The following is a 23135-nucleotide window of genomic DNA, read 5'->3' on the forward strand; positions in this document are numbered from 1 at the left end:
ACGTTAGCCATTTTTCATGCAGTTTCTTGGAAATATACTGAATTGATGGTTTATGTGTTCTGTTAAGAAATTGAACAAAGACCATAAAATGTAGAAAAGCGAATGGGGTTCCTAGACTAGTCAGGAAGAGGGGAAAAATATCAGGATGAGTGTTGTTTGCTGCAGGAAAACTGTTCTTTTCTGATTTAAGTTGGTGTAAGTTGTGTTTCACCCAATATTAAAGTTCCTCCTCACTAACTCAACACATTTAGCGAAATTTTGTTCTATTAAATATGTGAAAAGTAGTATTTAAACTTTTTTGAAAACCCTCACAACTACACTTAAATTTGAAGCCACAAGACCATAAACTCATCACAAATTATCAAGTGGGTGACTTAATTCAGTGTCAGGATGAAACAATTCCATGATATAATTTTGTTCTGAAGATATTTTAATGTTATTTCACCGTAACACACACATTAATGCATTTCTGCACTGGTCTGCAGCGCGCCCACAGTATTTCACTCCTGATTGTGAATGGACTGTGATGCAGCAGCCCCACTACAGTCAAGAGGTTTTTCTCTGTACTCTATGTTGCCACCAGAGGGAGTCTTCTTAGTCAAATAACAGCTCCCAAAGGGGTTGACTGTATTCTGAACATCTGCTCAAAATCCACATCACCCTGACTCAAACCCAAGTAATGGTAACATGGATGTTTGTGTTGTTTTGTTCATGCATTGCGCTGTTAATCAAAGTGACTGACAGAACCTCACTGGCAGATACTTATCATGACGCCAGTTCATTATTGTTAGTCATTATTAGTCATGCAATGGTAATTTTTATTCCTACAGCTGGAAAGCCATTCCTCGTCTGTTTGACTTTATGGGGTTTACTGTTGTGGTGAAGTCCATCCGGGGAGCCCACACTGGTGGGGCAATGCCCAATGTTGCAAGCAACAAGCACCAGCCTCGCCTCGGCTACAGGCCTATAAAAAGCCATTTCGCTTGGTTTCCTTTTAGTTTTCTGTACAACAACTACACGTGTTGAGCTCAGACTTCAAGCCCGTCCCATCCCCTGCATATCCATGCTGGAGGAGGAGGAGGAGGAGTGTAGCCCTTTTGTTACCTGTATTAGAGTACCTGGCCGTTGTAAGTTAGTAACGTGGACAGAGTTTAAGATGTCTTCGATGAATAGAAACGGCGAGCGATGCACAAAAGCTTTAAACAAAAACCAAATCCAGAGGGTTGACAGGGCACTGCAGTAAGTGTAACTAGTTGTTTTTTTGTTTTTTTTCTACCTGCAAGGCGCAGCAAATGGGAATTGCTAATTAGGCTCCACCGTCAAAGTAAGGACAAATAGGAGGCACTTCCTCCAAGAACTCATTCACCTTTCAAGTCCGACCCTCTCTCAAGTTTCATTTTGGAGTTCTTATCCACCTTTCAGGTCGTCATCAGCATCTCACCTGCACTGCTGGACCATGGATTTCACACGGTCGAAGATTTCAAAGTCGCTTCAGCTCCATGTCGCGGAAAATAGGCGGTATACGTGCATCTGGAAGGGTTAGGAAACCTGCCAATGTGAACGGAAAGCGTGACCACTTTATGTTACAGTGCATGGCCTCTGGACAAAGTGGTAACGATCATGCACAAACCCCTCCGAAAGCGGAGTCTCTACGTGTTCCTGTGTTTTGGCATCATATACCTCAGACTTGGGTGAGTTTTTTTTGTATTACCTGTGGTTACATGCGTAGACTGTTTGCTTCACATGCGCAATAAGAAAGTCATTGCGACACTCTTGACAATGAAACTCTTTACAGGAGAGCATCGGCTGCCCTCTGACCTCAGACTTAAGCATGCTGTGAAAAAAAAACCCCACTTTTCAGCAGCAGGTGTATTTAAAACAACTATTTTAATCATTATGTCCAAACGCATGCACCTGGGGAATGTGTTGTGCGTAAAAGTGGCAGATCAGGTCTCATGCCAACAGGCAATATGATCGATTCGTATTCGCTGTCAGAGGGCTATTAAGTTCACCTCATGAGACTCCTGCTCCTTTGTCGCACAAGATAATTTGAGCCGCTGTCTCTGCTCCAGATCCAGCTCACCCCTGCATACCTTCATTAATAGCGGCAGACTGAGTTGTATTTCCACATTCCATTGCCCAGACGGAGTTTTTACCTGTTTTGCAATACCTCACCTTGATGCATAAACACAGATGGACTTCTATCCGTTCCTTCTACCGCAATCATATTAGGACCCTCAGGTAGACACACTGTGGTATCTTGACGAATTCAGTCTCATGAGAATCCAATTGGGACATTTTTTTTTTGTTGATTTTCTTCAAGCTGTACATGCATGGGACGGTTAATGTTGTGTGCGTTCTTTACTCATGAAATACGTATGCTAAATAGTAGAAACATTTATAATTACCGGTATAACATTATAATTTTAACATTTTTAATCTTGACCTTGACCTTCCTAAAATGTATAACTATACATACTTATAATAATCTCTAAGGGCCCAAACTTATACAGGTATATGGAACAATGCATGCTTGATAAGGATGCAGTGGAGGGTAAACCCACAAGATCTATGAGTGATTGGATTTTTTCCCTCAACACTATTATAGATTATTGATCCATATTACAGACAACTTTTTATGCGCCACGTTTGTTCTCTTGAATAACCGCAAAATAAAATAAAAAATGCGCATGAAATAATTAGACGTTAGTAACTGAAATATAAACTGCCACACACATACAGCCAGTTTTTAAACAGAGTAAAACAGACTGAGCCCATACAACTTCAAAGCTTTATATATACTGCTCTCATAGTATTTTCGATGCTTCTTGCAGCCACAATGAACCAAACCAACAAAACAAGTGTCAGCCCTCCCTGTGAGAACCTCAGGTGGAGTGAAGCGTGTAACTGACAGATGCTCATATCACATGACAGAGCTCCAATAAGGGGGGGGAAGTCTCCCATCTCCGTGTTTACTAAGCCCGAGCAGTTAGCTCATTCCTTCCATCCTTTCACTCCGGCTAAATCTTTCATGGTACCCTCTTCATTTACAATGACTGGAGCATGCAGGTGTTGAGTGAGAGTCACGATGCTGTTGCGATAAAAGCCCTCCACTCGGTAAGCTCGGAGACGAAACCTCCCCAAGTATTTTATTTCTCTCCTCAGATCCAATCTCGGGCAACAACGGTGTTATTTTCTTATACCTTCACCTTCAGCAGTCCCTCAGTCTGGGGAGATTATTATTCCATTTTACAGCAAGGGGCACAAAACGAATATTTGAACCCAGCCATCAGAGCGCACAGGCAGACATGGGCATAAATACTATAGACGCCTATAGGAATATACCACAGGAAATAATAAACTCATATTTGAGTACCACAAAGATAGTTCATGTCTCTAAGGAAGTATTATAGGAAAACCTGTTACCAGAGGACATACCACTGTATAGTTCCCAAATGTAATATAACAATTATAGGAATATCACAAGAGATAGGGAGAACTATTTTCAGCAGGGTAATGACAGCTCTATGCTCACGCTCACATAGACAGCCATACAGAAATATTACGAAAATCACATCAGGCACATTACAAAGACTTTTGTGCGTTAACATGACACCAACTAGTTGATTCAGCACGACATCCTGCCAAGGAAATGTGCAGATTTTTTGCACATGGAGCCGTGTGTGAGGCTCAAGCAGCCAGCGTCGATGTTTGTTTATTTTTGGCTGGATGATGGTGGTGGATGTGGAGAGGGGAGGGTGTGTGTGTGTGTGTGTGTGTGGGGGGGGGGGGGGATGATGATGATGGTGAATGAAACCTCCTGCACGTCCAACGGGGATCGGATCAGTGTCACCCTATTGTCCCGTTGTGGCAAAGTGGGCGGATAGCAGTGTCTCTCCCTGCCCAATGGCAGGCACGACTCTCACGAGAGTGGAGAGAGGCACTTTTCTGCCATGCAAAATCCCTAAAACCATCATCATTCCGGCTCGGGAACCCACGGTACTGTGTAACAGCCTCCGCCGCTGAGAGATGACAGAGCCAATCTCAGCGCACACACGGCCCTGGGAGCTTGGAGCTGCGTAGAGCCACCGCGCCAAAGACAAGGAGACGCACAGCAGCTCTTTTTTTGATCTTGTGCTAAAGGGACTTAAAAGCCGGGAATTAAGGAAGTTTTTCATCCTGCCCGCGTCGTCTCACTCAATCCGAACGTGGCCATTTGCTCAATGTCATCATGATCATCTTCTCGTCGCGCAGTGTACTGCTGTCAGTCTATTATCCACAGATCTTCCTGATCCTGACGAGTGGCAGCTACCTGTAAGTTTGAGCCAATTAACGGGGTCCTTAATTACCTTCAGAGAGTGCGCGCGCTCATTCTCAACGACACAAAGACGCACGGGTTTGGTTTTGGTCCCGTTCAACTTTCCTACCGGACAACGGGCTCTATCTCCCTTTTCCTAATCATTAAACGCCGGTTCTGACATGAATCTCTTTAGTTCTCCGCGTCCACAGATTGAAGATTCATTTGAAGTTGTTTGTATTGTGTCATCAAAGTGTAACGGCGCAGGGAGCAGACGTAGCAGAAGTTTAACTTGCGCAGTAAATGTTATTTAATCCTATGATATTTTCACACACGTCCTAATGTTATACAAGCGAAATATCCCGTAGAGAATACTCATCAGTGGAAACATCGCTGGGGAAATGATCCATGTGGGAATAAACTAATTAGGCGAAAACCTGAACCACCTAATGTGCCGTCTGCTGGTGGATGAGCGTGTCTTGTTAGTAAGCAGTGATGGTTTGTGTCTGGCAGTTATTTTTTTTGCAAGATCAGAAAAACAAAACCTTCTGGGAACTGCTACATGGATTCACTTTGGCCACAGAGTGGCAGAGATGTTCAAGACAATTGGATGCTGAGCGTCTTTTTTTCCTGTGAGGAGAATTTAAGAGAATATGGTCCGTTTTTACGCATGCGAGCACCGTTAACCTGTAAGAGAGTGTGAAAGAGTATCTCTGTGCGCTACCTCACTTTGGGTTAATTCTTAGTATTTTGATGTTTTCATTTGAGGACCCACATCTTACAATATCTGCCTGCAACATGCGAGTGATTGACAATATAATGCGATGCGGCTTTGAATTAAACGAGAATTACTCTGGCTTTCTTAAAGCTTCCAGAATAATTACTCACCCGTGCTCCCCGCTCCTTCCCCTGCTGCCCGGAGACCCCAAACCTGATGCTAAAATAGATGTGGTTTTTGGTTTGCTGTTAAAAGTGGGCTGCTAAGTATAGTGATGGCTTGCACATCAAATCTACATACCATTGTTTGTTTGGATTATTTATGTATGTTTTCTGTTGAGCATTAACAACAAAATACGGAGGAGAACATTTACATATGAATTAAAAATAATGCAGCGCCTCAAAACTACACTAACAACTGATGGTTTGGCAGTTAAACTGTAATATTTGTAGAGCTGTGGGTGGTAAATGAGCTGTCAGCTAGAGGATCTGACCATGTACAGCTTTTGGGCCATTGCACACCTCACACTCCAATATTGAGGAATTTCACACTTAATGTTCCAATGGCAATAATCTGACCATTTTCACTCTGTTTTGTTAATATCACACTGGCCTAACCAGTGCACGACTGCAGATATAGTTTAAAACAGATGTAAGTAGGATTTAGTTATGAATTAAACACTCTCATTGCACTGTTCATCTTAAACTCTTATTTGTGACCGAGCAGCAGAAGAGGGACAATCACATTCAGCACTAAAATAAAAGTTAATTTCCTGCTCTTGGAAAAAAGAAGAGCATTATTCACTTGACTTAGGTAAGTTGTGTCTCTGGCATTTTTGTGAGTGCATTCCTCGGTAGAAGATGTGTGCCTGGGAGCTTAATAGTGTGTCAGTAAGGTTCAAGGTGTTCAATGTGATGGAGTAGGTGGCTGTGATCACGCTGTATGCCATGACTATAGTTTCTCTTAAGCCCAAACTACCCTGTGATGGTATCTGTAAGCTCCTTGCTGCTCACACTGGCACTGATTTGATGTTTTCAATTACATTTTATCAAAGAAATCAATTTATTGTCAGCTCAAACTGTTTCTCGGACATTTAATGTTGGCTGTTTAGCGTGACATGTTTTTCGTTCAACCACATTTTGTAACATAAAGGTTTTAAAGATCTGTTTCACGCCTACATTTGAAGGTGAAGCTGTAGCTGTCAAATAATTTGTGCACAACCAGTTTATTGATCAAAATCTAACATATCACTCTAATGTGGCTCAAACGTGGCAAAAATTCATGCCACCTGCTGCTTAGAAATTAATAAAGAAAACCTTCTTCATCTCTATCACAGCTGTGTTAATATCCAATGTCATCCGTGATCAATCTGCACACTTTGCATCAGTTTATACATTAGATCATTACTCCAATACCTCATACATGATATCACACTCCATGTTGTGTATAAATTTGCCATTTATTAATAGCGACTGCAGCATCGAAGCAGACAAATTCTGTGACATTTCCAAGTGTTGTTAGAGTTTCTGTTGGCCTTCTATCTGGTGGTAGATCTGTGACCGTGGGTGAGCTGCCCCCAAGCTGCTGGCGTACACACACAGTATACGCTAAGCAAACAGAATGGCATTTGTGCACTCTGATGATTTCGGGGATTTACAAGCTTAGCTCTGGAATTCTCTGTTTGGTGTTGTCTGATGGTTTGGGTTGCCAGTGGTAGACTGTGATTTTGTGAATTAGCAGGTGAATGACATGAGAAAGAGCCAAGAGGGGAAGTCATTAGTTCTGTTTGTCAGACTTGAAAACATCAATGTGTTTTGCAAGAGGTGCACTGAAATATCGGCGATCTAAATAACTGAAATGTATTTTATTGCCTTTGGATTTATACAAACAAACCAGTTCTGTTCACCCTTAACGTTCATTATGCAGGACAGTGAATTTCTCCAGTTGCACATTACTTTTCTTAATGAGCATGACCTTTTGGTTTGTGTAGACTGCATCTCATTGTTGCCATGAACGACCACATATACAGCAGAGGGTCACAGAGGGTCAGAGGAGTTCAAGCCTGTTTAACGGCAGAGAGAGCAAAGAGGGTTCGAAAGCAGCAGCGGGCCTCAGTGTTTACTGCAGACACTGGCTGTCCTAACTTTTGTGGTAATTTTCAGAGCAGGGTTTGCTAAATCAACAGTATACACAATTTCCCTTTTATATACTGTAGCACGTTCCCCTGACTGCACTGAGAAGACCAGGATTGTGTGCAGTCCTCAGCCTGGAAACAGATACTCGTCTCGCTGCAGTTAGGATTTATTTGAATTTATCTGTTTGAAATTGAGATTTATGTTTTCTGCCTTTGTGGAGACACTTACAACCAGCGTAAAGGGAATATAATTGTCCGAGAACGATTTCTAATCAACGATCATTATCTTTGTTCCTCGTCAGGGATGTCCTACCAAGATCACTGTGAACTAGAATCCACAGAAATTTGCGTCTGTTTCTCTTTTTTAGTGTCTTTGCCCCTTGTGCATTCTTCCTTTTCGCTCCTCTGATGCCGCTGTTGCTTTTTGCTGACACACAACTTGCCTTCGTTAGTTTGCCCCGTTTGTGGTGAAGCCTTTGGAGGTCGACGTCATACTTCAAAGCCGACGTTTGTCTCTACGCTCATTTATGGCTCCCTGCCCCTGACATGTTTAAAAAGTATGTATCTACATCGTTTCAAGGGCTATAAAACAAAGTTGTGGAGAAAGTCAGCACTTTGTTTAGCTGTAATCTGTTTTGTTTTTTTCCGTGGTTGCAGTTCCATCTTTAACATATGTTCTGATATTATCATATCGAGCGATATGATGAAGTCTCCCTAAACTGAGAAGGACGTTTATCATTTACTATACACTATACATTCACTATATTACTATTCACTACATATATTCCATGTAAAGGAGTTATAGGATTTGGGTAAAGTAAAAGTAGTCTATAATGAAATTTAAAGGCAGCACTTTACACTATGAAAACTTTCAAACACATGATTACACAAATCTTTTTTTTTTTGTGTGACATTTGGTTAAAAAAGTGAACCCTGCATCTACATTACAAGACACGTAAGACAGCATGTGTATATACTGTATCTGTGTAACAGTGAAGTCTGGCAACTATTCATGCCGCACGCAGTTACCTAACAATTAACACATAAACCACAACTCATTACTCAAACTCCCACCATCCAAACCAATGTGGAATGGCGTTGTCAGTAGTCAAATAAGCATCTTGTTTTCTCTCTCTGGGCTGTTTTAGCAAGTTTATGTTGGTTTAAGTTTTCAGGTTTTTGATTGACCTCTAATCCATTAAATAGAAATACTTTGATGCAGTACAGCTTTCACTTCACTACGGAATGTGCATCAATCATTGGTCGAATTGAATCCTTTTCTGGAGAGTCTCACTTAAGTGAGTCAGTCTGACCATCCTCTTGAAGTTCTAACTGAGTCTGTGTGTGTGTCTGTGTGTGCAACCATGCATGCATGTATGTATGCGCACGTGTCTGTGTGTACACTAATGTGTGTGTACATGTGTTTCTCTTACCTTGGCAGGGCCCTATCCTCGGTGGTGGCTCTTGGTGCCAACATCATCTGCAACAAGATTCCCGGGCTGGCACCTCGCCAGCGGGCCATCTGCCAGAGCCGCCCGGACGCCATCATTGTTGTGGGCGAAGGCGCCCAGATGGGCATCAATGAGTGTCAATACCAGTTCCGTTATGGACGCTGGAACTGTTCGGCGCTGGGAGAAAGGACAGTCTTCGGTCAGGAGCTGCGAGTAGGTCAGTCTGGGTTCTATCACAGAAGGGGAAGGGCACAGTGTGCGCTTGTGTGTGGATTTGTGTATGTGTGCTCCTTTATGGCTGTCCTTGTCAGAACCTTTTAGAGCCTTACCTGTTGGAGTGAGTATATGTTTTGCACAGTAATGCTATTGCTGCCAGTAATCACTCCTTTAATGGTCAAGTTTCTTTTAGTGTCAAACCTTTATTTAGTTAGAACTAGGATTAAATATAGGTACAGGTTTTTATGTATGTTTAGTTTTGAGTTAATGATTTCTACCCTGCAGGACTCTCTGGGTAGAGCTCTGTTCAAACTCTAGGACAAAAAATGGGCCCCTGTTTCTGTGTGTGAATTAGATTGTGATAATTTAATTAAACATAGCTCAATTTAGGACCAGTGAAAAAAAACAGAAACAGTTAAGATCTAAAAATCTGATTTTGACACAGAAATGGATGTTGATACAGGATCGATCTTGATTGAAATTATACTTCAGTGGTGCAAATTCTCAGACAAATTTGCGATCAGCCAGAATGTTTGGATTCCAGATCTTCCATGTGAATACCAGCATACCCAAAATTTGTTATTGAAGTAAACAAATTAAAGGCACATGCATCTAAAGTGGTGTACAGAATTGTGTATAAAACTGATTTGAATAATTCTTCAGTTTGGGTGAACTACTGCTTCACAATGCAGCACTGGAACAAACCACCAGAATATACCATGTTTTTGTAACTTTGAAGCTGGATAAGGGCAATATCAAGGTTAATGAGGTTAAGGTTTGGAGTGTTGTGTAAGGAATAAGGTAATTGAGAATATGAATGTTATTAGTGATATATCTTTACTTTGTGTGTGTGTGTCTGTGCGTTGTTCACAGTGGATCATTAAATGAATAACTGAACGTTGAAAACACATTACAAAAAAGGGATTACAACTTCACACATCCCTTCATTTCTTTTTTCGCTGCCTGTGTCACTGACTGTCATTTGGTAATGACAATGAAGTTGACAATGATAATACCACTGACTTTCTTATTAAAGAGAGAACAGAAATTACGTAATGTCTGTTTCGAGCCATCCTATTGTCTCAGTTTTAAGAAAACAGTACAAGAAGAGTATCAAAAATGTGGTACCAGCCCCGACCCTCTGAGCCCCATGAAATATGGCTCTTCATAAGCCAAACCCAAGCTGCACACATCACACAGTCAAAACTCAAACCAGCAACACACACTCCCTTTGACTCTCTATTGTATAACCATTTTGCGTTGGCATTGCTCAATAGGACTTCATATACTGCTGATTCCAGCCCATGTTAGTTGTCCTCTTTTCAATTGACAATGTTGTATTTCTCCAGCACGCTCTGGTTTCTGTTGATGTAGGTTCTGCAGTGAGCCTGTTGGTTAGCAGCATGCCGTCCATTGCTGGATATGCCAAAGTTATGGAAAAGCTACCGAAAGGCACTGGAGCCCTAATGGGGAAAACGTATGGTTGAAAAATGATATCACAAATGAGGAGACAACTAATGGTGTTATTGCAGAGAACGCTTGTCGAACCAAAATAGATGGACACATCTGTTGTTAATCGAGCCAAATTGGTTGTGTCCATGCCTGGCTGGCTCATGACTGTGTGCACATACATGCAGAAACAGACAAACATTTACATTTACGATTCTTTTGTTTGAGAGACTTGGCATTCCACAAACCTCTTCTGCATTGCTTTTTGTTTTACAGGGACTTTTATATATTTCCTTTCATTTAGAAGATGCTTTGTTGCCATTACGCTGCGGTTGGGCTGTGCATTTAATCCAGTGGCTCTGTTAACAATCACTCCTCTTAAGGAGTAGCTGAATTAGCTCCAGCTCCCTCTCCAAAAGCCTTTTTTCTTTGTTGTGAATGTTGCGCTTTCTTTTGTAATGGAACTCATGTTGTTTTCCTCAACACTCAACATCCCCTTTCTTCCTCATTGGTCTGTTCTTTTATTCCCTTTTGAAGGGCATAGAGATTTAGGAATAATATTAGGCACTCGTTCATCAGACGCATCTGTATGTCTTCTCTTCATTTCTGTGCTGCTGTTTGTGTTTTTACGTATATAATGTTTACCTAAAGCACTTTGTATATCTATCTGCCTCAAATGGGCACGTGTAAGCAACGACACATGCAAAGTTACATGTACGTGCTAAATCAGGCCATTCAGCCGTACTTCCACTTTTCATTGGCGACATCGGCAACATCTACATCCCATAATGGCGTCATCTGAATTTAATGCTCGCCTTTGCTCCTCTTGTTTAGTTTCCATTCTGCACAAATAAATGCTTCATGCACCCACGCTGAGCACATGACTGTTGGTGTCCAGTTCTGGTCAGAGAGCCATGACTGCTGGGCTGCCATGATTGTCCAATAATGATGGGACTTGGTGGCCTTCTCAATAAAGCCCAATGACGTCTTCTTTTAGGCCGATGTTGAACTAGATTTTGCTCAGGGTTCCCATGACAGATTTACAAAGACGTTTTTGATTTGAGTTTTTATTGGGAAAAAAATATATAATAAAAAAAAAATATATATATATATATGTATATATATCTGCATTTATTTTGTTTTACATGATAATCACCACAAATTTGCCACTTACTCTCCATATTTTGATTATATCAATCAATCATATAATATTCCACAGTACTATACACTGTACAGATTAATGTGAAATGTTTTAATGTTAACATAATAAATTAACTCAATGGCAGTTTTGCACTACAAAATGTATTGTTCTATGGACCCATCAGTGTGTCATTGGCACACTGTTATCACACTCATTAGCTCTGTTTTTCATCGTATGTAAAAACTATAAGAAATGCCTCTGCGCTAAGATTAGTCCCCAGTGACGGGGATGCAGGGGCACCGAGTTCTTCCTCTCTCCTTCAACCTAATAGATTTATTTCTCCATTTTATGGGGGCAAAGGGAGGAAATATCGCATCGTTTGTGCCTCTTAACAGTGTTGGCATATTATGTGGACCCATGGCTGCACTGAGGCGCACATAAACAGCGGATTGTGCACTGGTTTGGTGATCGGGATGTGGGTTTATGGTTTTAGAAGGTAGCACTAGTCCTAAAGAGGTTCAAGTTATGTTGCAAAATCAAAAAAAAAAATCTGTAGAGCTAAAAGCATCAGTAACTATGAAAAAGCAGAGTGAATTTAAGCAAATATTTTACATTTTAATGAGTTCTCTGTATCAATATGATAGTGATATTGAAACAGGAACACACACCCCTTCACCCACGATATTATTGTGCAATAAATGTGTTATTGATAAACTGAGGTAACAAGCAAACCAAAAGTTCAGAGATGAATAGAGAACAATAAACTCACTCTCTGACTGGAACATTAGTTGCACAGAAAATAAAGTATCGAACTGAACTGAAATGAGCTGAGAAATCTTTTCACCACTGGGCATTGCTTCATTCTGGACACATGAAATGTGACAAACCTCTTCTAAGCTTATTTTCAGCTTGAACAGATATGTTAGTGTTACCTGATGAGTGAGCTGTTAGATTTGTTATTGGACATTACACATTTAAAGCAATGAAAATGGATTGACAGTATATTTGGAGGGACACCACATAGAAACTGAAAAGTACCTCAAACCTCTATATCATCTAAAAGCTCTTGATCAATGCTGCTACTGTGATTTATTTTGTTCGAGCTTGTTCGAGTTCGTCTTGATTTTTTTTGTATTACTACATTACTAGGTTATTATAATATTTAATTGATGTAGCACATATGAGCAGTCAGACGATTAAATAAATCACTAGTGTAATTATATTCATAATATATTCCACTTTATTGGAACAGGAAAGAGGGCAAGCACTTGAATATTTCATTATCATCGTCTACATTGTCAACATGCAAGCACGCACAACCTTGGTAATACAGCAGGCCATTTGCAGTGGACAGTGTGGCTAATAATTTAAATACTGACTTCTCACTCATAAATAAGTGGTAGAAAATGTGGTTAAACTGAAGAGTTGTTTGAAACATGTGATCCTGTTGGACTTGCTGTCTTGTAATATTGACTTGCCAACATGTCTCAGCAGTTAAGTTCATCAGAATAATTATCAGAATCAATTATTGCCCAAAGAATGGTATTAGCGTTTTGTTATTTTTTTCTTCATGTATTTGCCGTTTAACAGCGCTGACACTGGGCGGCATGTCCAGATGTTGTTTTACTACTGATTCCAGGTGATGCGTTCATTTTTCTCTCTGTGTCTGTGCTCAACACCTAAAAGAGACCTGTGGTTACAAGAGATATGTTGCACTTCTGTCTTACAGACTCGTTGGACTATTAAAACTGCCAGCCTTGTGTCAGCCATGCCACCCACCATCACCCGCTTTTATTACCAGAAATGAGAGGTGAAGTGTGGCAGCCAGCTGACTTTTACATTGACCTACAGTCAATCAGGCTGTTCACTATAAGTAGTCTCGTTATGTGGAGAGTGCAATGTCCCCTAATGTGCCAGGGTATGGAGATTAAGTTTTGCCCTTTGGAGGGTAAATCCTGTGTGAAAGAGCACAATGGTTACGTATTGTGATCCTAGTTTTAATATACATCTGATGAATGTCTTTGCAGCTTCACTATACATTTACATGCACACAGGAAACTGGTTACTGGGAGAACTCAGGTTAAAACTGAACTGAACTTTTTGTGGATGAGGTAGTGGGTAGCTACTGCAGGTTGAATGAGCTCATCCTGCAGTAGTATGCAGATTTTATATGTGCAGTAACTTAACTGATGACTGTATTAGCCTTTAGAGTGTTCACAGTTTCAGTCACTGTTTCACTAGTTTACCATTAACTGGTGTTTTAGCCTTTTCCTCTCAGTATATATAGTGCTTTATTTTGTTAGCATGAAGACACATGATTTTCAAAGCTTAATATTGTGGCTTTCCTCCCTAAACTTTAACTGAGCTGGATACAGGTGTGTGATTGGCTGCTGCATCTTAAGGCAGTGGGATCAAGCTCTCCACTGCTGTAGGTGGGCAGGCAGTCAGTTGGGATCTGACAGTGCTCGTTCAGTTTAGTAGTGTCCCACTAGGTCATCGTGGGAGACCACAGACACCACAGCTACTGCAGAACTCCACTGCCAGCGAGACACTGTGGAAAAGTGGGCGATTTAGCGTTTTCTCTCAACACCTTATTGTCAAACTGCCATCAGCTTGCACAAGACATGCGTAGTTGTGATAGTTTCCAGTGTTTGTTGCTCATGATTGAAGATGTAACCATGTTTTCTGACCATGTCTGTATGTATTATGGAATTCTTTAGCATGGCATATGAAATCATGGAATACACCCGTTCAAGAAAATGTTCCAATCCCTTCTCCGAATCTGCAAATTCCCACATCATCATAATCAAGTACTGGGGAAAAGCTATTCCCGTTCTGCTCCCATTTAAGTTTTTCATTCAAATCCCCCAAATTATGAACACTAAACCTTTCCCCCCGCTCTGTGATCCAGTCTTAGTTTTGGACTGGAGGGAGGAGATGTCGGCATTTTTTCAAGAACTAAAGATCAGCCGACCGCAAGTCTAATGCATTCTCTCTGTGCTGCCTGCTCTTGGAGGCAGTCTTTCTGTTCTGGAGCCGCTCCATGGTATTACATTTGCTTTCCAAGAGAGCACACATTAATAGTTGGGTTATTGAGCATTGCAGATATATCTTCATTCAGCAGAGGTGATTCAGTTTCAAAGGCTGCTCATTTGATATTTATTTTGCTCTTCTACTGTCAACAGAAAAGTGTATTCAGTTCAGAAAATGGCTTCTGCTGGCACCTTCCCTGTTGCCTGACACTGCTGCTGAACACAAGACTTGATGGTAGATGGATTGATGGAAAAATGAAAGCATCCCCATTCTTGTTGCAGCTCGATCCTTCAACGGTTTCTCTGTTTTGCAAAGAGCGTTGGCTCACTTATTATGCTCTAACTGACAAATTGGAGAACAACACCATAAACTCCCAGTGAGATTTGAAACTGGCAATTTAAGTGCGTCTCTGTTTCCTCTGCAAAAGCAGATTTAGCAGTCCTCCCCTTGTGCCCTGCTCTGGTGTTGGCATGAGTTGGTACCTTCAGTCTGTAAAAATGTGGAATGAATTATCCCGTACTAACAGAAAGCGGTGTTATTGAGTGGCTTGTTGCAGTCTATTAAGAAGTAATAATACAATTAGAGACAAATCCATCAGTGAGTCAGGGGGAAAGGAGGGGGTTTCAGGTTAAGAATGGCAAACATGGTCGATCCTCCAATCATAATACTTGGCCTGGTTTCCGGATGAATCATTCTATTTTAAATATTTCTGTCAAGACTGATCCCATGGCTGTGATTTGTTGATGCTGTTTTATTATGCATATTTAAGTGTGTTCACCCACGCATGAAGTGCATTGAAAGCCTCATGTGGTTTCTGTTACACATTTCACATAATAAGTTGACTTGTTTTAGATCCAGCGAGTGATCTTTGCCCCGTACCTCAACTTTTACACACATAGTATCAAATGAACACACTTTATATTCCTGTTGCATTTATTCTATTTGGAAACCGTGATGATTCAGATTTGGTAATAAATTCCACTATTACTGGACATTCATACCTTTTATTTCTTTAGTGATATGTTTTGACTTGACTAAAAACAGCCTCATCTTGTATACTGTCGGACATTCCTTTGGTTAACCACCTGTAATTGAGATGCCCTTCACTTTAAAGACCTGCTTATGAACACCTTACAGCTCTGTTCAAATTGCAACGCACTTGATGTTGACGATTAGAGCTTGAAAATTGACACCTTTCAACGGCTACACTCAGCATCAAAGGCCAACACTGGCCCCCTTGTCATAAAATGGCCTGATCTGGTTACTCTCTGTTTGACTTTCCAGCCAGTTTGTCACCGTGCTGATTCATACTTTTTATCTGAAAGAGGTTTCTTGTTGTGCCATCATACCTCTCTGTTTCTCGCTTTCTCTTCAGTTTAGTTTCTCTCTCTCTCTCTCTCTCTCTCTCTCTCTCTATCTATCTCCCTCTCTCTTTCTCTTATTTTCAATTTAATTTCAATTTAATTGGCTTCATTGGCATGGCGTTTTAAATCAAACATGCTGCCAAAGCAAAAGGTCTACTTACACAGTGTCCTACAAAACAATCAAATAAATATTAATAATACATTGAAATAAGTCTTGCTTTGTGACATGCAGTATCGTATTCTCCTGCCAGTCCTACTGTCGTGCTGTCGTTGGTCCTTTGGGAGCTTGGTGCTGTGGTCACTGAGTCTACATCTGATTAGGGTTTGTCTTTTTATAGACTTTTTTATTTTGGTTAAATATTTTGCTAATTGAAATTCTCTGTCGAGTACATTATAGCATTCTAGTTTTCCAGTGTTTGAAATATCTTTGTCCATTTTATTTTTATTTTACTTCACTTTGGCATATGAATATCATTTCCTCATTCGGTTCATATCATGTATTCTTATCTGGGCTCTCTCTCTCACTTTCTCTCTCTCTTGTTTAGGCATTAAGTTGTTGCCCCAAGCTGTGCTTTGTGACTAGAAACTCTTAGGATGAGAATAGGGAAAGGGGATGCAGACAAACTGAATAGTTGCTAAAAACAAATGCTAGTATGGTCAAATGTAGAAGCTTAGGCTGAAGGGAGGTTGGAGAATAGAGGGTGTGTTCTTGTCTGTATTTTCCCATCCTCCTTATAGTATCACCTCCCAGCCAGTCCCTCCCTCACTCCTCCCACTTTTACGAATCTCCCGCTGGAAGCTCAGAGTGTGGGGAAGGCAGCAAGCGATCCACCTGCCAGGACTGCAGGGCTGCTGCAGGGGCCAAATCAGTGTCTAGTCAGATAAAGGATGTTTAAGTCAGCAGGTTCATAGAAAACCACTTGTGTGAAAAGAACTCCCAGACAGGCATGTACTTAATTGGGGAGCCAGAAGCTGGAGATGCAGGACTCCTTCGAGCAAAGTTTCCTCTCAGAGGAGGGGAAAGGTCACTACAGACAGACAGAGCCAGACATAACTCAGTGCTGAGGTCGGTTTTTGTATCCCCAGTTTAAACAGTGGAGGAGGATAAGTGCAAAGAGGATGTGGTTGATAGAAGTTTTTGGATTTTGGCTTTGTGTTTTACATTCCATACCCTTTTAAAAAAGCAGAAATTTGTTGAAGATTGAAGGGTTTGGAGTCTTTTTACTGTAAGTTTGGATGCACTGTGTCAGACACAATAGATACACTGGATTTTGGTTTTTATGTCAACAGAACATCTGTGAATAGTATAATATTTTTTCAAAATGTTATAGTTAATATTACCCCATATTCTTGAATCAAGATTGTGATAGCTTTGGCTCTTTATCATTGTGGTATAATTATTTTCACTAATCAATTAGTGAAGACAATTCTTTGGCCTTTCAGATCACTTTAACTAATGTTATAACAGAAGCACACACCAGTTTTCACAGGGAAAAATCTACCAGTCACAGTGATTTAATACATAGAATCAGGGAGAATTTAAAAAGATTACAGTTGTAGTCATAATTAATGATTATAATCCTCACATTTTATTTGTTGTAAAAAGCTTAAATCAGCCATTAATTTGCTTTTCCCCTCACATATCAAGCATTTCTCCTCTCATACGCTGCACTACAAGCTCCTGCTCTGAGGACAACAAAATACTTGCATAAATGCATTGGCGGGGCTCCTTCCCCTTCTCGGAATCAGTTGATGGTCATTTGTGGTGAAATCATATCCCCGCAGAATGCAAGTACAACATCACAGTCCAACATAAGGCTAATAATGAACGGACGAGAAAATCTATTCAAATGACCATGTGGTTCCATTCGTGCTTTGTTTCCTCATTTTGACAAAGTAAAAGGAAATGCAAGCTGAAATATTAATTTTGACCAGCTGAACTTTTTAAGCAAACTCCTTTTAAATCCTGTGGTGATGCCGTCTTAAAAACAGACTTTCAAGTTCAATATCAACTACAGGATAAACATTCTTTCCTTGAAAGCAAATGAGTCAGTTGTACAGTGTAACTGTAGCCACCTACATTGTCAATCCAATGATTAGTCAAAATTTAAAATAAATAAATAATCAATCTATAAACTCAACAGATTCTTTTGCTCCTCATATTTTAAAGGCTATCATCATTACGGAGTGTTTCACAGTTAAATTCTAGCTTGAGAAATCTACAGCGCTTCCCTGTTTGACATACAAGCTTAGTCAGTTGGCTATGAGTGTTATACCCAGGACTAGCTTAATAAGGACAGTCAAAAATCCATTCTTCAAAACCGGGGGATTTTCAAGAGCACACAATTGGATACTTTGACACTGCTGAACTCTCCCAAATAACCATCAATCATCTCACTGCCGCCAAGGTTTTTCCCTTTTGTGGGATTAGTTTTTTGTTGGTTGTACACCCTACTGGCAAATTGTGGTTATCAACTCAGATATGTGATCATTCACTAAATCCTGTTGTCCCGTGTAGATTAGAAATATTTGTCATTATCATAAAAGGATTCTTTATCAATGCTTCAATCACAAAAACATAACATATCTGTGATGCTTCGTAGTGCTGGTCTACCAGCAAAACTGCAGACTCACTCCCGGGCAGCTAAGTACTTGATACCATGTGGATAACAGCGTGGAAATGATGCGTGCATTGTGTTATGGTGGAACGGTGGTGGATAAAAGGCCTATTTTTCAGCCATCATCATGTGGGTAGCCGTAATCCTCACTGCCCTCCTCTATATGAGTTCAGAGAAAACAGAGCAGTCGTATTATACAGTGTGTGTGTGTGTGTGTGTGTGTGTGTGTGTGTGTGTGTGTGTGTGTATGTGTGTGTGTCCCAGTGTGTAGGATCTTTCCCCTAACTTTATCAGATAGGAGAGTCTGATATTTTGTTGTTCGACAGAGCGTGGGCTGTGGTCATCATGGTTCGGTAAAGGTCATCTCTTACTCCTTTTCTCCCAATGTTTCAGCCTCACATCCTCTGCCCACAACATGTGTCTGTATCTAGGGTGGGGCCTCTCGTCCTACGCGACCAAACAACGCTATCATCGGCAGGCCCCTTTGCTTGTTCATTCATCAGCTCTGTCTCTGTCTCAGACTGTGTGGGTGTGTCGGGAGCTGGGGTCCCTCTCCCGTCCCTCACCCCTCTCTCTCTCTCTCTCTCTCTCTCTCTCTCTCTCTCTCTCTCTCTCTCTCTCTCTCTCTCTCTCTCTCTCTCCTGCCCACCCACCGTTTGTCTGCTGACGTGGCCCGGGGTCGTTCTGGGTCCTGGCCCTCGGGCCCCTGTGCGTGTGTATGTGTGTCATTCGCCCCTCCCAACCAAGCGGTGATGTGTTATCGGTGGGATCTGCGTCTGTCTGTGTCTGCCAGTGCCGCTAGACGCAGGAGGAAACAGGATGCGAGAGGATCAACTGTAATCTCACAGTGCGCTTTGTTCCACACAATCCCAGGCCGATCACTGTATTCTCTACATGCAGGGCCGCCACTGGACATTTACATGTGCCAACAATCCCACCGCTACTGGCCCACTTAGGTGAGAGCGCAGAGAGAGGGAGAGTTAGTGGGTTTGAAGCAAAGAGACATGGGTAGGAGGAAGAGGACGTTATAAGACCTGGAGCTTTATTTGAGGGTTTGATGAATATCAACGAATATGGAAATGTTAGGTCTGGAGGGTTCTTTTGTAATGAGAAAGGAAACATGTCATCAGTGGCATATTTGACTCACTGATTATAGTAATGATGATAATGATATCTTCAACAATATGGTGTGGGATTGATATGTATCTCGGTAAATATGTTTCCATTGAAGATGAAACAAAGTCAAATGGGATCAAAATTGAGGAAAATCCTCATCACTGTCCTCAAATGAACTTGATGATTACCATGTACAGCACATACAGGCCTACATTTCCAGATCTGAGCAGGTGAGGTCCTGATTCGGTCTCTATATTAGGATGAAAGGGTGGGAAGAAGGATTTGTGCCTGTTTTAGCAAGTCTCGGTATTCAGTCAAAAAGCTTTATCTCCACCTCAGGGAGATCAGGGAAGAAAAAGGATGGTTTTGAGATGTTTTCTGCCAGCCCAATTTTCTATGCCTGGGAGGCAGCTTACTTAGATTCTCAGCATTTAATACCAGCAACGTTAAATACCCTCATAATTGTTTTAGCTTTACTTCTCAAAGCCCTCCTTATTATATGAATCAAAGTCGGGACCCTACAGTGAGTGGCTGTGCCAAAGCGTGTCACTGCCCCAGCTCCATGATGTGAGTACACTGGGAATGTGGAGCCTAGTTCTGGTAAAACAATATTATTTTATTGTACAGGAACACGGCTGTGCTAATTCCTCAAGCTGCAAACCTCACGGACCACAACTTTGTCTATAATTTGCTGGGAGCATATGTTCATAGCAACGGTACATAAAGCGGAACGGAAAACAGTAGTAGAGAGTGCATTAGTCAGTTCAGTGATTGGTATACAAAGCAAGGGGTTTTCCTCCAATTTTCTTCCCCCTCCATGGGGCCCTGGAATCACAGTTCGAGTGCTGGTTCTGCATTGGTTAGAGCTAGTTTTTAGTATTTTGGGTGTCATAACTTTATTATATTGTTATGTACAGTGTGGAGAAAAAAATTAATGGAGTGTGCATGAACTTATACTTACAATCAGTGCTAAAAATGCCTAAAGGTTTATCAGATTTCTATTTGATTGACTTATTTATCTTGCTGTATAAAGCTTTGAATGGACAGTATGGACTTGGTTTAAAGACACTTATTTTGAGAGTTGAAGAGCAGCATGGCAGAAAGAGTAGGGGCAATAGGTAGAAAAACCTAAAACAGGAGTTAGTTTAAAGTCAGTGCAGCTACAAGCAGCTCCAGGAGGAGTAATCTTGACTTAGTTGTCTCCCTTTCCACCATAAAATAATGGTTGGCTGAGAATTGAGTGTCCAGTAAGTTTGATGAATTTTCAACTGCCATGTCCTCTAGAATAAAAAAAAAGTTTCCTGTCCTGTTTGTAATATAACGTCAGTCAACATCACCACAAGTGTAAAGACTCCAGGCCACCAGCAGGTGACACTTTCCCCTTTGTTCACTGTAGTGCCATTTGTCCGTGACAGGATGTCCTTGTGCTTAATGGATGTGAAGCTCCAAAACTTCAGTGTATCGTTGTGTTGTTGAGATGTAATTTCTTATGCAATCCAATCCTCCTCTGTGTCCACGGGGTGTGAGTGCATGTCCGGGATGAGGGGGCCTTTAAAAAGCTTTCCCCTTCACTGCTCCACCAACAGGCTTGTCTTGTGTGGAGAGAGGCCATTCAACTGCACTGCTGAGCTCTGCCGGTCTATGTGTGTGTGTGTGTGTGTGTGTGTGTGTGTGTGTGTGTGTGTTTGTGCATGTTTTCCTCTTGCCTGGCAAGACCCCCACTAGTATTCCAGCCTAAACTCCTTCTCTCTAGCCCTTTTCATCTGCTGAATATTCTCTCCTATCCTCCTTACTATATCTGGTGCTCCTCACCTGTGCAGTAATGAAGTCGTATCTGTGCTGCAGTGCTGTTACATGTCTGTGTTTGCATGCTTCAGTACAGATCACTGAGGCCGCAGACCTTCTTATGTGCTTGGGCAAACTTAATTGTCAGAATCAAGTTTTGTGGCCAAGTATGCACAAACAAGGAAACTGAATCTGATTCTCAGAAGCTCTCTCAGTGCCAGAAACTAAACATTAACGTACAGCTAACAAGATAAAAAAGCTAACCAAGCACAGCATATACAGTAGCTAGTCTGTGCAAGTGAGTTTATTATATGATTAAACAAGAAATGCAAAAAAGGATTCAGAAAGTCATATTAGATGTAATATAGTGCTGTCTCTTGCCCATTTGGTGTCTCACCAGCTAGAAAACATTGCAGTTTATGTTTAAACCCTTTATTTCATGATGGCATGGGCATGCAACAGAATTGAATATGGTTTTTGGACTGACCCTTTCCTAAGTCCCTTCAGTATATTTTCCCTTTCCTCTCTTGTCGACATAATAGCCTAACCATGGCCTTTGAGTGGTGAAGAAAGCGAGGCCTGTTGAGGTCAGCGGCAGTGTTACTACATCAGCTAGCCTATACTACACCAGTGCTGCCTGTATACTGTCGTTGGTTGTAAATCTCCTGTGCTGTGTCATGTGAAATTTGTCTAGCGGTGTGCCTGCCTCCGGCTCTAAACACAGATTGCCGTCTTAGCGGCGAGCCACTACATCCAGAGATTTCTTTTTGTGTCCCACTTTCAGCAGATGGTCAAAAGACATGACGGGCATTGCAGCAGGGGCTGGTGTCCAAAGTGGTGTGGTCAGCTAATGTGAAGGCCAAGGCATACTGAGTCGGTAGCCTTGCTACATCTTTGGTTTTATAGCAGGATATTTTATTTTGTTTATGAACTCTTGTATCTGTTCAAAGCAAAGCAAGACTGATCTTCTTCTTCCTTGCTTTCTTGGATAGTGTAGCAGACACTTGCCACTAAACTCCATTAGACATCTGGTTTAATATTCCCCCATTCTTCTCTCCTGGATGTTTCCAAGTTCATTGAGGTTTTTCTGGTCACTCCAATTTTCCACTGGCAGCTAGCGAGGCTATCCCAGGGTGGTTCCTCCTGGAGGGCTGTCAGGACTCTGGGGCCAGCCTCTGTTGGGCTTTCTGCTGCTGTTATGGGTGCTTTTTCTCCTCCGCATATCATCAACCACACAGCTGTTCAAAGCTGAGAGCACAGGAGTAAAATTATGTTGCACTCACAACATGCAACACAAGACAACAGAGCATTGTTGTTAAAATATGAAGTTTCCTGGTTGTGGCTACATTAGTATATTTATTTGTTCAGTGCACTTTGGGCACCAAAATGCATGTTGTATTCATCTTAAATTACTGAAGTAGTAATTTGATTTACTTAAATTCTAACCTAAAAATGAGTGTCTCTACAGTTTAAGCACAACTCTGCATTTATATGGAGTGAATAACTTTGATTTTAGTTATTATGTTTCTGATTGAAAGAACCTTCAAACATGATTTTATTTTAATTAAATAGGCAAGAAGGCTTCATACACATGGATATTTATACTTAGCAGCAACTTTTTAGGTGCTAAAAATCTGATCTTCTTTGGTTCATTGCACAAAGAAAAAAAGAGGGTCTTGATCACCACAGTTCCATGGCTTGTGTAATTGGCTTTCATTATGGCCAGGCAGAGCCTTGGCAGTGGCAGACCCACCAGGGGGTGACAACCAGTACAAGCCCCATCATCATCATTTTCCCCATGAGCAGCACAACT

At 41.3% G+C, this 23135-nt stretch overlaps 1 protein-coding gene across 2 annotated transcripts in view; it reads left to right on the top strand.

Annotated features, from left to right (window-relative positions):
* Positions 1 to 1000: 1000 nt before the first annotated feature.
* Positions 1001 to 23135, top strand: part of wnt7bb (wingless-type MMTV integration site family, member 7Bb) — a 37300-nt gene continuing 15165 nt past the window's right edge. Inside the window, exons 1-2 of one of the 2 annotated variants that reach the window (XM_051382358.1) lie at positions 1001 to 1691; positions 8591 to 8817. In XM_051382358.1, coding sequence (XP_051238318.1) covers positions 1621 to 1691; positions 8591 to 8817 — 298 coding nt within the window. In that variant the 5' untranslated portion in view covers positions 1001 to 1620. Of the gene's footprint in view, positions 1692 to 3817; positions 4315 to 8590; positions 8818 to 23135 lie in introns of those variants that run through there. The other variant, XM_051382356.1, reaches the window with a different exon arrangement.

This window comes from Dicentrarchus labrax, unplaced genomic scaffold (genome assembly GCF_905237075.1).
Source record: "Dicentrarchus labrax unplaced genomic scaffold, dlabrax2021, whole genome shotgun sequence".
In the NCBI taxonomy this organism is placed as follows: domain Eukaryota; kingdom Metazoa; phylum Chordata; class Actinopteri; family Moronidae; genus Dicentrarchus; species Dicentrarchus labrax.